Source organism: Piliocolobus tephrosceles, chromosome 4 (genome assembly GCF_002776525.5).
Source record: "Piliocolobus tephrosceles isolate RC106 chromosome 4, ASM277652v3, whole genome shotgun sequence".
Classification (NCBI taxonomy): domain Eukaryota; kingdom Metazoa; phylum Chordata; class Mammalia; order Primates; family Cercopithecidae; genus Piliocolobus; species Piliocolobus tephrosceles.
Window position 1 is genome coordinate 148,682,996 of NC_045437.1, and position 17,525 is coordinate 148,700,520.

Consider the following 17,525-nt stretch of genomic DNA (forward strand, 5'->3'; position numbering starts at 1 on the left):
AAGTGCTAGGATTACAGGCGTGAGCCACCGCACCCAGCCAAGATAACTTTTAAAAACCAAATCTTCGGCCGGGTGCAGTGGCTCACGCCTGTAATCCCAGCCCTTTGGGAGGCTGAGGCAGGCAGATCACGAGGTCAGGGGATTGAGACCATCCTGACTAACACGGTGAAACCCCATCTCTACTAAAAATACAAAAAATTAGCCGGGTGTGGTGGGGTACTTGTAGTCCCAGCTACTCGGAAGGCTGAGGCAGGAGAATGGCGTGAACCCAGGAGGTGGAGCTTGCAGTGAGCCGAGATCGTGCCACTGCCAGCCTGGGCGACAGAGCAAGACTCCATCTCAAAATAAAGAAAAAACAAAAAACAAAAAAACTTCAAGTTGCTCATGCGGAACCAAAAAAAAAGGGAAAAAACCCACCAAACCAATCACCAGATTTAGACTATCCTCAATATCTCTCACGGAAAAGATAAATGCAAATCCTCTTAATAGCAAAATGAAAACACATTTAAAAATCAAAATTTGCCAAAAGAAAAGTGAAGTAATCAGAATAATGCTTTAAAAAGTCAATACAATAACAGATGAAAAGAATACCCTAATTTTGCAGTAAATCCCCTCAGAAAGGCTAACCGTTTGTAAAGCTTTCTATTAAAAATTTTTGTGGTTATCATCACTGTTAATATGTATCAATATAACTGATGAGTACAACTTGGTTTGGAAAGAGAAAATGATTTATGTTAGAATGAGTCCTTAGAAATGAAAGCACAAATACTGTGACCTATGATCATCAATTTTGTGGGTTTTTTTTCTGATCTTTCCATTCTTTACGTAGTCCAAGTAACAAGTGAAGGCATGCCATCCAAAGAGAAAGGCAAGGAATGAGGAGAAATCAACCCTCATCCCAGAAGGCACTAATTAGCCAACCACGGCTATGGTAGTAGTGAGGTTTTGGGGGGGCACCAGAAAATTATCATCAACCTGCCAACCCCTGGGATCTGTGTCTGACATCCAAGTATTTCTAGTACTGATAGTTCCACCAATATATCACCAAGCAAATAATCCTCAGTGTTTTCTGACACCCAGCTTGAGAAAAACCTACAGCCAAGAGCCTTTGAGGTTAATGGTAGGCCCCCGATGGGTCATGATCTTACAAAGACTAGGGAAATAAGGAGGGACAATCGTTCAATATTTCCAAATAGTATTTTAATAGCAAGTCTCTCTGCTCAGGAACATATAGCATTTTAAATTAAGAAGTAGCATCTACACTATTTATAACCAGTTCATATCCTCAGTAATGTGAGTTCTTCCTTTTCTCACTTCTTGGTTCCATAAGAAAAGTCAGGCTTAGTTCAGAGCTCCAGGGCCCATTTGAGAAGGATTTAAAGCCCTAGAGAAAGACAAGTTGAAAAGGAGACTAAGCACCTGGCTCCCTGACTTTGACAGAATAGCAGGAATCGGTCATCTTTTGTTTACAGAGTAAATAATACTAAAAATAGCGGCTGTATCAGACTCATTTTAAAATAATTTATATAAAATCTAGTCCATAATTTAAACGCAAAGGTGGTAAATACATTGTTTTAACCCCCCACCACCCCATATGTAGATTTCATCTAAGATATGTTAAAGCTCTAAAATAGAAACATAGAAGCAGAAACAAGCTCCTAATTATTTGTCATTTAAAATGATACATTAAGCAGCCTCTTCCAAAGGGGAAAAAAAAGTCACAACAGACCATGGACTACAATTGGCATCTATTCAAGAATTATTTTATGGCTGGACGTGGTGGATCACACCTGTAATCCCAGCATTTTGGGAGGCTGAGGTGGAAGCACTGCTTGAGCCCAGTTCAAGACCAGCTTGGGCAACGTAGCAAGACCCTGCCTCTTTAAAAAAAAAAAAAAAAAAAAAAGAATTCTTCTAGATTTCAAGCACAATTTTTAAAAATCATTTGTTTGGGCCAGGCACAGTGGCTCATGCCTGTGATACCAGCACTTTGGGAGGCCAAAGTGGGAGGAATACTTGAGGTCAGGAGTTTGAGACCAGCCTGGCCAACATGGTGAAACCCCATCTCTACTAAAAATAGAAAAATTAGCTGGGTGTGGTGGCACGGCCCTGTAGTCCCAGCTACTTGGGAGGCTGAGGCATGAGAATCACTTGAACCTGGGAGGTAGAGAGTGCAGTGACCTGAGATTACCCCACTGCACTCTAGCCTGGGCAACAGACAAGACTCTGCCTAAAAAACAAAACAAAACCAAAACACACACACAAGAACTCTACTATTCATTCAGAAGACACCATCAGGAAAATGAAAAGAAAATCCAAAGAGCGGGAGGATATATTTTTCAGAAAATGGACTTATATCCAAAATACATAAAGAACTTCTTAAAATCAATAAGGAAGCCATTCAATAAAAAAAGGGACAAGACTTGAATAGACATTTCACAAAAAAAGATATCTAAATGGCCAATAAACTTACAAAACGGTGCTCTATTTCATTAGTCATTATAGAAATGAAAATTAAAATAACAGATGATGATCAAAATAAAAAGCAGAAAATACCAAATGTTACTGAGGCTATATAATACACAGAACTCTCACACTACACTACTGATGGGAGTATAAACCTGTACAAGTACTTTAGAAAACTGTTTGCCAATATCAACAAAAGATGAATTTACACATATCCAGCAATTCCACTCCTAGTTATATGTCCAACAGAAACATTTATATATGATACCAAAAGACATATAAGGAGAGGCAAAGCAACAGTATTCATAAAACTGGAAATTACTGAAATGCCTATCTACAGTAGAACAGGTAACTAAATTGTGGTATTTTCACAAAATGAGACAGCAGTGTGCATGAATAAACTGTAACCCACATGGGTAAATTTTGCAAAATCATGTTGAGCAAAAGAAGCCAGACTCAAAACAGTATTTACTGTATGATCAGGTTCATATAAAGATTTTTTTAAAGAACAGGCAAACTAAACATACCAGTGAGTATGCCCTGGGAGGAGAGTGACTAGAAAGGCCCTGAAGGGACCTTTTGGAGTGCTGGTAATTCTGTTTCTGGATTTAAATACTAGTTAGGTGTGCAAGTTCAGTTTGTAAAAATTCATTGAGCTGCACATTTATGATTGTACTTGTTTTTATACATAAATCATACTTCACTAACAATTCAGAAATGGGAGAAGAAAAACACTGTATGAGGAATAGTGATGATGCAGACTGTGAGCCCTCTGTGGACTGAGACCTTTGCATGGTTTATCACTGCATTCACCCCAGCACTTACCAGTGAGTGGCACAGCATGGATACATTAGTGAGTGTTGGCCAAAACAGGCATGGAAGAGGATTTCTAACAGAAACTTACCTGAAGAAATAGCAGCTATTCTTTATACCATCTTAACTTACCAGTTCACATCTATGAAAAATATTCATATTACTTTACAAATCTCCAAATAAATTCACAGGCTATGCATGTAGCCATACACAGATGACTGCTATACCTGTAGAGAGGACAGTGATGATGGTTTCAGGAATGGAGAGCGGCAGTTATGGTATCCCCATCACTACTTAGCACAAGGAGTGCATTTTAAACATGGAAGAATTGAGGAGAAACATGGCCTTATAAAGCAACTAAGGCAAAAGCAGCTCTCTCCTACTGACTGGTCTAAAAGAATATGTGTGAAACAAACAAACTTTCAAAAAAGATTGCTACGATTTGGATGGCAGTCACAGGTCTCTGATTTATTATTATTTTGCATAAGGTACATATATACTCTGTATCCTTTCATATGCATCCATAATTTCACAATAAAAATGAAAAGAATAGTATGGCTCTAGAGTTACCAATTTTAAAAAGAAATAACAGAAAAGAAACACCAAGGAGAAACAGATATCTCCAACCTTTATCTCTTTAGAAATGAGCAGTGTTTAACATTTAGTATTCAATCTACAGCACTTAGCAATAAGTGCTCAGATGTTCAATTAAAATTTATTTTATATATGAAGGAAAACTTATCTTGATCACAATGTAATTCCTACAATATTGTTTCTTCTAAAAATAACCAATTGGCATATCCCAAAAATGGAATATTCCACATTGAAAAGGCAGTGAAATCAAATGTAGACACTGAAAGACAGTGACAGAGCCATGCCTAGAACCCAGGCTTGCATGTTGACTGTAGCCTGCTCAGCTCTGATAGTGAGAAGTTCCAAAAGTTATGCTTGCTTATTAGCCTAGAGTAGAGCATACTCAGGCAGACATTATGGGTGGGAAAAGGTATTCTATTCAGGAGAGTCCACCTTGATTCAGGCCTGGTCATGAGGTCCTCTCTTCCTGCAAGAACGATGAGAGCCAAAAAGTAGGTACATCGAGCATTTAATACCTTTCCTATTAAACTATCATCACAGAATGTTTTGTTCTACAAGTATTCAACTGCTAGGTTAATTTAACAACACTCATTAAATGTGTCAGGCCACAACTGATGTGGGGTCTGGGGACAGAACAGTGACTTGGCTGGTGTTTTTGGCCTCACTAAGTCTGCAAGTTTAGCAAACGAAACACAAAGAAGTAATTACAATTACTGTATAATGTCCAATTAAAGACTAGACACTTGCGTCTTATTCCTCCTGAAACCCTCTTAAATCTAAATGTGAGTAAAATGTTGCTTGTTTAAAGGCAAAAAACTTACAAGCAACAGGAAAGGAAGCAGCAATTAATTTCTGAAAGCTAGAAGCAGGATGACAAGTGGTAACTGACTCAGCAAACCCAAGAAAGCTGAACCCTAAACCAGAAAGCCAAAAAACAACCTTTTTGTATCCCCCAAAAGCTCAAGAACTGGTGGCACCAGGTACTGGTAGAAGTAGAAGTGAAAACGAGATTTATAAACAGACGAGATTGGGCACGTTCAGGGTGGTATGGCTGTAGACGAGATTTATAAACATAAAGGAAGTTTGGGCCAGATGCAGTGGCTCATGCTATAATCCCAGCATTTTGGGAGGCCAAGGCAGGCAGATCAACTGAGGTCAGGAGTTTGAGACCAGCCTGGCCAACATAGTGAAACCCTGTCTCTACTAAAAATACAAGAATTAGCAGGGCATGATGGTGCATGCCTGTAATCCCAACTACTCAGGAGGCTGAGGCAGGAGAATTGCTTCAACCCGGGAGGAAGAGATTGCAGTGAGCTGAGATCACACCACTGCACTCCAGCCTGGGCAACAGAGCGAGATTCTATCTCAAAAATAATAATAATGATAATAATTTGATAACAAATAGCTAAATAAACACTGAATTCTATAAAGAACTGTGATGATTAAAGGGACCTGGGTTTTATCTGTAGTGCTTTCAATTTTTATAGGATTGTATTTCATAGTTAATCAAAATTTAACAATGAGTCTAAGATGAATTTGGTAATAGATAATGAGCGTTATACTATTCTTGCAACCTTCTCTAAGTTTAAAATTAATTCTAAAAAAAATTTTCTTTAAAGGTACTTTAAAAAGAAAGCAAACATGATCATTAGAAAATTTGGAAAATAAAATCAGTCCTACCATTTTTCATAAAATGTGTTGTTTAAAGGGAAAAAATAAGACAGTATGCATTTGTGAAAATTTATAGAACTTGATAGCACAAAGAAAGAATCTTAAGGCATGCAAATTTTTAAAATCCACTTAGGTGGCTGGAGGATGTATGCAAAATGTGACAAAACAAGATAACTGTATTATAAATGTTTGAAACAACCTCACTCAAGTGGGTGGAGGAACAGGTGCTGACCTAAGGAACATTTGGAAATAAGTAGTTTTTAAGACTAAAGGCAAAAGGAACTGTACATATGCTTTGTCCTGCAGTGGTTATAATACTATTTCCCACAGGGGTGTGGGTTAACAATTCTGATACAACTTACACATGTATATCAGAACTGAAGAATTATGTAAATGGATGGTGGAAGTGAGCCAGGTTTCTCAATGTTGGAGTGGGAGTTTATAGATAAGGGGAGGAGGCTACAGCGACCCATATGGTAATGAATTAGAGGTGGAGATACTAGTATGAACTTATGTTCAGCTTAATATAGATAGACGGTACACACAGAAATAGTTACAGATGTGTGTATCCACAGATTAATATACAGACATATATATAGTTCCTTGCTCTGTCAGCTTAGAAGGCCTAAAAGCAATGACACCCTAGTAGCAAGGAGCACAGATCTTGGTTTGTAGTATTATTTTTCAATAAAAGGAACCTCGGCTCCTTGGAAAAATGCCTGATTCTAGGATAGTGCAGGAAACATATAAGATGAGCCTAGTGCCAAAATGTATGGAAGTGGTTAAAAAAAAAGTCCACAATGATGGAGGTATGCAATTTAAGCAATAAAATAAAGCAGTTATTGGATTATAATTAGAAGAATAAAATATTTATGAGTCTATACAGATATAAACACTAAACAAATTATCAGAGAAGAGACAAATGTCCCATGCAGGAAAATTCCAAATAATTCATGTCAATGCTTTGCCCTCAGCGAGGTGTTACATAACTTCCCACTCCTTATGTGTGGACTATGTATAGTGACTTCCTTCCCAAGAGTAAGTATGGAAAGAGGGGTAACAAGTATCTTTACAGAAGAGAAAACTGACAAACACTACCTCAGCCAGGTGATCAAGGTCAATGTCAACAATAAGTCATGCTGACAGTGTACATTCTTGATATGATGTGATGAGAACAGGACTTTACTTGTGGTCTGCCCCCAAATCCACAACCCCAGTCTAATCATAAGAAAAACATCAAACAAACCCCAATTGAGGAACATTATACAAAGACCTGACCAGTACTCCTCAAAACTGCCAAGCTCATCAAAAACAAAGAAAGTTTGAGAAACTCACAGCCAAGAGAAGCCTAAGGAGACAGGATGACTAAATGTAACGTTACCACATTATATCATCCTGGATCCTAGATGGGATCCTGGAACAGAAAAAGGACGTTAGGTAAAAACTTAGAAAATCTGAATAAAGTACAGACTTTAGTTGATAACAATGTACTAATATTTGTTCAATAATTGTGAAAAATGTACCACACTGATACAAGATGCTAATAGGGAAAGGTGGATATAGGGCATATAGAAACTCTCTACTGTCTTCTGTGTTTCCGAAAAATTCAAAATGTTTCAGCTGGGTGTGGTGGTGTATGCCTGTGGTCCCCACTACTCTGGAGGCTGGGAGGGAAGGATCGCTTGAGGCAAGGAGCTTGAGGCCAGCCTGGGTAGCAACATAGCAGGAACCCATCTTAGGGGAAAAAAGTTCCAAAAAGTAAAGTCAAGGCCAATGTCAACAATGATAAGTCATGTTGACAGTGTGCATTCTTGATATGATGTGATGAGAGCAGCACTTGTGGTCTATTTGAAAGTACAGATTTATTTAAAAAACACTTAAAGCGAAGGAAAGGTTAAGAAGAAAGCCTGAAGATGCAGGGCTGCAGTGAGTTGAGATTGCGCCGCTGTACTCCAGCCTGGGTGACAAGAGTGAGGCCCTGTCTCAAAAAAAAAAAAAGCCTGTAGAACGCACACCAAATTTGAGGAGCAGTTACAGCTCTGGGAAGAGATAGGAAGGAAAGGGAAATCAAGTTTTTCTTTAGAAAGTTACTGTCTGAATCTAGCACATGAAGAATGTATTACTGTATAATACAAAATGTTTAATTTTAAATACCACATTTAAGCATTGAATGATAAAGAAAAAGAAATCATTATTAAACAGGCACCACTCCCTAAGCCCTTATATCTCTATTCATAAACTGTCCAGTCTGCAGACAGATCTCCAATTTGTATTCAAGCCTCTGATTACAGTAACTACTAATTGATATTGCTGAGATAAACTAATTTAAAAGACAAAAACAGAAAAACTGTCAAAGATTATGCTAAACTGCTCAGGGATAAGAAATATATTATACATATGGGCCGGGCACGGTGGCTCATGCCTGTAATCCCAGCATTTTGGGAGGCAGAGACAGGCAGAGCACTTAAAGCCAAGAGTTCGAGACCAGCCTGGACAACATGGTAAAATCCCGTCTCTACTAAAAATACAAAAATTAGCCAGGCACGGTGGAATACGCCTGTAATACCAGCTACTCGGGAAGCTGAGGCACAAGAACCTCTTGAACCCGGGAGGCGGAGATTGCATTGAGCCGAGATCTCACCACTGCACTACAGCCTAGGTGACAGAGCCAGACCTGTCTCAGAAAAAAAAAAAAAGAAGAGGAGAAAAAAAAAGAAAAGAAAAGAAAAATACATATGAAAGTAGGCGGGGCATGGTGGCTCACACCTGTAATCCCAGCACTTTGGGAGGCCGAGGAGGGCAGATCATTTGAGATCAGGAGTTCAAGACTAGACTGGCCAACACCGTGAAACCCCGCGCCTACTAAAAAAACAAAAATTAGCCGGGCATGGTGGCGGGTGCCTATAGTCCCAGCTAATTAGGAGGCTGAGGCAGGAGAATTGCTTCAACCTGGAAGGCAGAGGTTGTAGTGTGCTGAGATTGCACCACTGCACTCCAGCCTGGGCAACAGAGGAAGACTCTGCCTCAAAAAAAAAAAAAAAAAAAGAAGAGAAAGAAAGAAAAGAAATATACATATAAAGGGAACTGCATTCATCAATAAAAAAATATTTCACTAGGAATGTTCTTAAACTTCATCAGTGCTAGTATTTAGGACATTTAATATAAATTATGTTATTCAGAAAAATAATGAGTAAGCCTTATTGTAAGAGCAGGATGCGCTAAGTGTTATCAGGTTATACTTGCTTTACTACCATACTTGATCAAGTTAACAAGACGTATCACACAGTCATCCGTCAGTATTTGCTGGGAATTGTTTCCAGAACTCCCCACAGATACCAAAATCTGAGGATGCACAAGCCTCTGACATAAAATGGTATAGTATTTACATATAACCTACCTCATATACTTTAAATCATCTTATAACACTTAAAACAATGTAAATGCTATGTAAAATAGCTGTTATAGTGTATATTTTACTTGTATTATTATTTATTATTGTATTGTTATTTTCCTCATTTTCAATCCACAGTTGGTTGAATCCGCAAATGTGCAACCTGTGGATACCTAGAGCCTACTCTGACTCATACCCCCACCTAGTCAACCACTAGAAGCAATTACCACTGGAAAGTATGTCAAACCCAAAAAATTTCATACATGATATTTGCCAGTTGCCTAGCTTATTGGCAACAATGACTTGAGAAAAAGATAAACCATCAAGCCAATTTTCAGTACGAATGGAACAGAAGTATTAAAGTTGCTTTATCTAAATTGTCCATTATTATAAGAATATAGGCTGGGCGCAGTGGCTCACACATGTAATCCCAGCACTTTGGGAGACCGAGGCAGGCTGATCACTTGAGGTCAGGAGTTCAAGACCAGCCTGGCCAACATGGTGAAACCCCATCTCTACTAAAAATACAAAAAATCAGCTGGGCATGGTGGCGGGCACCTGTAATCCCAGCTACTCAGGAGGCTGAGGCAGGAGAATCGCTTGAACCTGGGAGGCAGAGGTTGCAGTCAGCCAAGATCGTGCCACTGCCCTCCAGCCTGGGCAAGAAGAGCGAAACTCTGTCTTAAAAAAAAAAAAAAAAAGGGCCGGGCGCGGTGGCTCAAGCCTGTAATCCCAGCACTTTGGGAGGCCGAGATGGGTGGATCACGAGGTCAGGAGATCGAGACCATCCTGGCTAACACGGTGAAACCCCGTCTCTACTAAAAAAATACAAAAAAAAAAAAAAAAAAAAACTAGCCGGGCGATGTGGCGGGCGCCTGTAGTCCCAGTTACTCGGGAGGCTGAGGCAGGAGAATGGCATAAACCCGGGAGGCGGAGCTTGCAGTGAGCCGAGATCGCGCCACTGTACTCCAGCCTGGGCGACAGAGCGAGACTCCGTCTCAAAAAAAAAAAAAAAAAAGAAAAGAAAAAAGAATATAATTCTTCTAAGCTGTTGTACTTGTTCAAAGATAAAATAAGAACATTTTAAGAAACCAAAATAATTATTTCAAAGCCCTAAAAACAAATAAATCTGAGGATGTCACTTCAATCTCTTCGAGCCTTTTTTTCTTTCTTAATAAAAATAGGAAGTTACTCTCATGGTAGGATTTACTTTATACTCTAGCATAAAATAATGAAATATAATTGATGTCTAGGATAAAACAATTTGAAGTTATGTGCAGTCAAACTACTGGTGGCATCAGCTTAGAGCAAAATTCCCTAGAGCAGTTCAACTGGGCCTTGGTTTTTGCTCAAACCAGGAAGCGCTGCCCCGTTTTCAGGACGCAGTATGACTAAGCCAAACAAATCTTGCCTAACAAGTGGTCACCCATGGGATCAGGTAAGAAAACAAGGATAGATTAACAGGAATCTGTCACTGCTACAAAAAAAAAGCATGAGGCTTGGTAAAAGTGAGACCAATCAATACAAACGACAGTTAGTTATGGATCTACAGCCCGACACTGACAAATCCTGTTTCCATACTCCTTACAGATTACAAGAGAGCTCTCATGATATATTCCTCAAGTGATATCTTCTTGAAATATCATACCATTTGTTTTCTTTTAGAGTTACACATATAAACATTTATCAATATATGATTTCTAGGATTCGTTTCAAAATAATGTGGTGAGTATAAATGAAATAATATTGGCCATTCATTCACAATTGCTGAAGCTAGGTGATGGTGCAGAACCTTTCTTATACTATTCTATTATTGTATGTGTTTGAAATTTCCATAGTAAAAGTTGAAAATGTAAACATCATGAAGAAATTACTCCTATAACTCAACAATGAAACAAAAAACTCGATTCGAAAATAAGCAAAGAACTTGAATACTCATTTTCTCTAAAGAAAATATCAATGGCCAATAAGCACATGAAAAGATGCTCAACATCACTAATTATTAGGGAAATAGGGATTAATACTGCAATGAGATACCACTTCGCACCCATTAGATGGCTACTATCAAAAAAACAAAAACAAGAGAACAAGTATGTTGAGGATATGGAGAAATTGGAATCCTTATACATTGCTGGTGGGAATATAAAATGGTGAAGCTGCTATGGAAAACAGTATGGGAGTTCCTCGAAAACTTAAAAATAGAATTGCTGTATAACCCAGCAATTCCATTTCTGGGTATATCCAAAAGAACTGAAAGCAGGGACTTGAAAGATATTTGTAGACTCATGTTTTTTTATAGCAGCATTACTCACAATGACCAAAAGGTAGAAGCAAACCAAGCATCCATAAACAAATGAATGCATAAACAAAATGTGGTACATATATAAAATGGACTATTACTCAGCCTTAAAGAGGCAGGAAATTCTGACACATGCTACAACATGGATGAACTCTGAAGATATTATGCTAAGTGATATATGCCAGTCACAAAAGGACAAATGCTATCTAATTCCACTTATGAGAAATACCTAGAGTAGTCAAAATCACAGAAAGTAGAATGGCAGTTTCCAGGGGCTGAAGAAGGGGGGAAAGGAGAGTTATTGTTTAATGAATATGGAGTTTCAGTTTTGCAAGGTGAAAAAGTTCTGGAGATGGACTGGTTCCACAACAATGTGAGTGTACTTAATGCCACTAAACTATATACTTAAAAACGGTTAACATGGTAAATTTTATATGTATTTTACCACAATTAAAAGTTTTCAAAGGAATAATTTATCCGTCTTCCTAATATTTTTATAAATTTTCTTTGATCACTGACCATGTAGGCCACAAATACAGCATATAACTTAAGAAACTCTGACATAACCTAAGAGGCATTCTGCGATATAATTATAACTTCTTTTGAAACTGAAAAACAAGCAAAAAAGCCACATAAGCACTATTCGTTCCTTCCTCCAGGATCATTACTTCATCTAATAATTTAACATGAATATGGTTTGACCTATCAGAGATGAAATTCTTACGCTCATCAAAATATTCCTCCACAATCCTGAGAGAATTTATCCAAAATTATACCATTCCAAAAGCTGCTCTATAATGTCATCAAACTATAATACTGAGTATTGGTGATGCTTACAAATGGGCAACTTCTTTAGCAGGTAATGAGGCAAGTCCAGAACTAAGCATTCTGTAATCTGTTTGAACCTACATGGCAGTGTCATCATCACCCACTTACACTGAATTGAAATCCGAGTATCCCAAAATACTTGGAATGAACTGGCAAAATTCATGCACAGATCTACTGCAGAAGATCTGCGTTCGTCTACGGACGAACGGGAGTTAACGTCCTCAGAGAGAGAAACACGCAACAGGTTTCTCAGCACTCAGTATGGGCCTACTTAGGTCTTTCTAAAATAGTGCTTCCATACTGTCTGAGATACAGTCTCAGTTTCAAAATGAAAAACAAACAAACAAACAAAAAAACAAAATAATGCCACAGGGAACCTATAAACCTAGCCTCTTTTTTTTTGGGGGGGGGGGGGGGGGGCAGAGTCTCAGGTGGGCAGAGTCTTTCTCTGTCGCCTAGCCTGGAGTGCAGCAGTGCAATTTTGGCTCACTGCAACCTTTACCTCCTAGGTTTCTCCTGCCTCAGCCTCCCAAGTAGCTGGGACTACAGGCACCCGCCACCACACCCAGCTAATTTTTTGTATTTTTAGTAGAGACAAGGTTTCACCATGTTAACCAGGATGGTCTTGATCTCCTGACCTCATGATCCACCCACCTTGGTGCCTTTGTTTTTTTTAAGACAGAGTCTTGCTCACCCAAGCTGGAGTACAGTGGCATGATCCTGACTCACTGCAACCTCTGCCTCCTGAGTTCAAGTGATTTTCCTGCGTCAGCCTCCTAAGAAGCTAGGACTACCGGTGCACGCCACCACTTCCAGCTAATTTTTGTATTTTTAATAGAGATGGGGTTTCACCATGTTGGCCACGATGGTCTCAATCTCTTGACCTCATGATCTTCGTGATCTGCCCACCTCGGCCTCCCAAAAAGTGCTGGGATTACAAGCATGAGCCACCTTGCCTGGACGTTTTTCGTTTTGTTTTGTTTTGCTTTTTTGAGACAAAGTCTCACTGTGTCGCCCAGGCTGGAATGCAGTGCATAATCTCGGCTCACTGCAACCTCTGCCTCCCAGGTTCAAGCAATTGTCCTGCCTCAGCCTCCCAAGTAGCTGGGATTACAGGCGAGCGCCACCACACCTGGCTAGTTCTTATACTTTTAGTAGAGACAGGGTTTTGCCATGTTGGCCAGGCTGGTCTCGAACTCCTGACTTCAAGTGATCTGCCCGCTTTAGCCTCCCAAAGTGCTGTGACTACAGGTGTGAGCCACTGCACCTGGCTGAGCCTAGCCTTTCTGCATAGTCTGTCACTACTATGCTAAATTCAAGTTGTCCACATATTACGCTACCAATAAAAAGACTATAAAGACAAAACTGTGTTTGCATTTATGAATCATACAGTTTTCCATTACATTTACTTGGTGAGAAAACTAGCTCAATTTGATTAACCAGATCAAATAGAAGTCAGAACAGCCCTGTGTGACAACCAGAGTATCATGCTCCTATCAAGTTGCCTGGACAATTCACCATCATTCTATAATTCAAAAGCCTTTTAAATATGTATATTATCTGACCAGGCATTTCCATGTCTAGTAATTTATGGTAAGGAAACGGCTGAAGATGTATGTAAAATAAATTTCAGTCAATGAAAAAAACGATAAACATTCTTAGTGACCAAAGATAGGCAATTAGTTAAATTATGATTCATCCATACAATTACATGCCATGCAGACATTAAAAATATTTTATATAGAAAATGTTAATAACATTGTGTGAAGAACATTACAAAATAGAAATATGAACCCATTTCATTATTTATCTAGTATGCCTTTGTAGATACATGTGCATGATACACATATGCAAATGTATGAATGCACATGTCTGAGAACAAGATACACATGGACAAGTGCAAAAGTATGTGCAAGTATGCTCAGGGGCTCATAAAACTGCACACGAATGTACAAAGATATGTCTGTACATGTATATATGGGTACATAACAGAATACATAGGCATGTGCATATATCTGCTAATGCATACACCTATATTTGGACTGTGAGCCTGTGTTTTAAGTAGGTGAGCGTGTGTATATCCTTGTAATCACTACTTAGCAGCTTGTGACCTTGAGGCAAGTTACTGAGCCACTTTCAGTCTCTGACAATGAGAACAAACCCTGGTTCATAAGGGTTTGGTACGGATTAAATTAAAAAAAAAAAATGGACGTAAATTACTTAGTACTGATTGTTGCATAAAAAAATCAATATTAGCCTTCCTGCATTCCTTATCTGTACACACATACACTGATCTATAACACAGCTATAAACCCACAAGAATGCACATTAAAATATTACCTTCGGTTATCTAGTTGGTTTTTGTTTAGGGAGGGTATTGCAGTTTTTTGGGCTTTCATCTTCTACAATTTTTCTAGGAAGATTTTTGTTTTTTTTTTTTGATACTTCAATTCTGCATAATTAAAAAATATTAAACGCCACACTAAGGAATACATGATTTTGATACTCCAGCAAATTTTTTGTATTCTAGCAGTATATCGGCATTACCTAATAGCTCAAGAAGATGGCAGTACAAAGAAAAACCACAGTTGTTCTGCTTGTTCGCCTTATCCAAGTCAGGATGAAAACGATGAAATCAGATGACAGTATACAGTATGGGTGATTTGCAAACACTGTTTAAAAGTCACTTTGCAAAGATGTCACAGTTAAGTGACATCTGTCATTCCCATTTTATTAAAGCAGTAAGGAACCCACAGGCTGCCCAAGGTCATACACAAAAAGCATGTGCTAGATCCATGTGCTCTGAAAAGATCTAAGGATTAACTGCATTGCCACAATTTGGGCCGTGTTTATAAAACCAAGAAGCGAAATTCTTAACTAGTCATTTTAGGAGTCCAATCCTGAGTGGGGGCGGACTGCAACACATGGCTGATGATAGCAAAACAAACCAGTAACCAGCCGCACCAGGGTTAATCTACGTTTTCATCGTACTGGCTTTCCTTATTTCTAAAATGTAAAATTGTAGATCGTCTAAGATAGGACATTTTATTTGATAAAAGCAGGATTGACATCTGTATGCACCAAAACCATGTGAAACATGACAAACACAAGCCGTTATTTGCGGTTCCAGTCAACATCAGTTTACCACCTGGCTCAATTCCCACAATTACGATATGTTAGATTAACACTTCTAAAAATCCTGCAGAAGGTCTCTAAATTTCCTGGGGGAACTTAGCTACAGACGGGGAGTGAAACAAGCAGCTCTTTTCCCTGGGGCCTCAATTTATAAATCAGACCCGAGAAAACGATCCAATCATTCCCTATACATTTCCTCCCCAGCTATGCCATCAAATCTCTTCAAACGTCACTTCCAAGCATTTAAAATACACCCGGCACACGCCCTGCAGACTTCATCGTAGCTCTCCCTTTTGGGGCATCACCACAGCCAAACATCGCCTCTTCCAAATCTACTGCAAACTGCGGGTTTGTCTCTTGCTTCATTTTTTACTTTTGTCTTAAAACGGAGGCGAGGGGAATGGGTTTCGACAAACTAGGCTCTGAAACCCTGAGCAATAGCATCTTGCTGTGGGGAGCTATCGGCAGCAGCAGAGATTTTAATCTTTTCTCACCACCCAGTTTCCGTTTCTTGCTTTTTTCTTTCTTTCTTTTCCAATGACATCAAACCAAAGGTGGAAAAATGAAAAACGAATGCCTCAGACCGATGCCGCCTGTGGCTCTCGGGTTCTGACTCAGGGACCCGCCCGCCCTAGGAAACGCGGGAAACGAGGCCGGGAGGAGGGCTTTCCACCGCCGGAGTCCCACCCGGGGTCGCAGAGGGGCAGGCCGGGCCCGCGGCAGCCTCGAATCCGAGCCCGGGGCCCGACCCGCCCCTCCAGGCCCAGCGCGGCCTGCCAAGCCCCGGCGTCGAGTTGGCCGCCGGCCGGCCAGAGAGGCCTGAGGCGGTCAGCGGGCAGGGCAGAGCCGGGGGCCGGAGTCCGGGGCGGGACTCGGGCGCCGCTTACCTGCTGGTACCGGCTGCCACAGGCCGGCTCGACCGCCGCCAGGGCCGCCAACGCCAACGCCATGGCGCAGCCGGCAGCAGGGAAGGAGAGCGAGCGAGCAAGCTAGCTGAATGGGCGCGGCCGCTGCGGCCTGGGAGCGCTGGGAGGCCGAGGGGGACGCTCCTTGGGTGGGTCTCGATGACCGCCGCTGCTCCCGAGCGAGACGCTCCTCTCACGCTGTAAGCGCCGCCGCCGCCGCCGAGGCTCCGACGCGGCCCCTGGGGAAGAGGCGGGGACTACGACGGCGACGCTACGCCGCCGCCCCACCCCCGACTCGCGCCGCCCTGCTCGGCCCCGCCGGGCCTACCCTAGCCCTGAGCCATCGCCCCGAGGTGCCCCGGCCCGGGTGTAGTTGCTCCGACGACCTGAGCCCGAGGCTCAAGTGTTGTATTCGATTCCACTAAAAACGAATTACTAGCAGGCCAGCCCAAAGAAAGGGCGATGCTGGTGATGAGCAACTCGAGCCAAGCACTGAGCTTCACCTACGTGCCCTGATCCAGCCTTCCCCACAACCACCCTGACACAGGAACCACAGCACCATTCTCCAGGTCGTTGGCAACCAGAGAGGTCGACAATCTTCACAGCAGCGACCTGATCCCTGGTGTCTGGCAGCAGAATCGTGGTGCTTATTCACTCCCTTCTTTTATCTGCCATACTCATAAACCAGGGGTCAGCCAGCGACAGGGAGGGGGCCAAATCCGGTCTGTCACCGTGACTGTGAAAAGTACGTGAAATTCAAGTTTCAGTGTCCATAAATAGAGTTTTATTGGAACACAGCAGCACCCTTTTGTTTATTATGGCCTGCAAACCCTAGAATACTTGCTATCTGACATTTTACAGTAAATGTTTGCTAACCCTAAATCCTTGAGAGCTGCTTGGATCTCAAATCCTACTTAGGGTGGATGATTATAATAACACTCTCATGTTTATGCAGTTCTTTAGTATTTTAACAGCCTCATCTGCGGAATCAGAAACCATATTTTCCAGAAAAGCTCCCCCAGGCGGTAACATGGAAGTCAAAACTTGAAGGGTTTGGCCATGCTAAAGGCTTTCCCGGCCACAGGAACAGGTGCAAAGGGTGGTCCAGAGAGAGATTGCCTTGTGGAAGAACAGAAAGGATGCTGGCATAGCTGCCATATAGGAGGTACAAATATCAGTGTTTCACAGATGAGGAAGTTATGCCCGAAGAAGTTAAATATCTTACCCAATGATATAGAGCTACTAAGGGGTGAAGCTGGAATACAACTCCATTAAGCCAGCTTTCTTAACCAGTATTGCACAACTAAATTATAAGCTTTGTGAAGACAAGAGTATTTGTCTTTTAAATCTTATTACCTCCCAATGGCATCTAGCACAGTATAGTTATATAGCAGGCTTGCAAGCTCTGTTTCTTTCACACCCA

At 40.8% G+C, this 17,525-nt stretch overlaps 1 protein-coding gene across 2 annotated transcripts in view; it reads right to left on the reverse strand.

The window, feature by feature from the left end:
- Positions 1 to 16,375, reverse strand: part of NDFIP1 (Nedd4 family interacting protein 1) — a 56,567-nt gene extending 40,192 nt beyond the window's left edge. For both annotated transcript variants that reach the window (XM_023187772.1, XM_023187771.1), the window contains exon 1: positions 16,085 to 16,375. In XM_023187772.1, coding sequence (XP_023043540.1) covers positions 16,085 to 16,147 — 63 coding nt within the window. In that variant the 5' untranslated portion in view covers positions 16,148 to 16,375. The remainder of the gene's footprint in view (positions 1 to 16,084) is intronic.
- Positions 16,376 to 17,525: the final 1,150 nt, after the last annotated feature.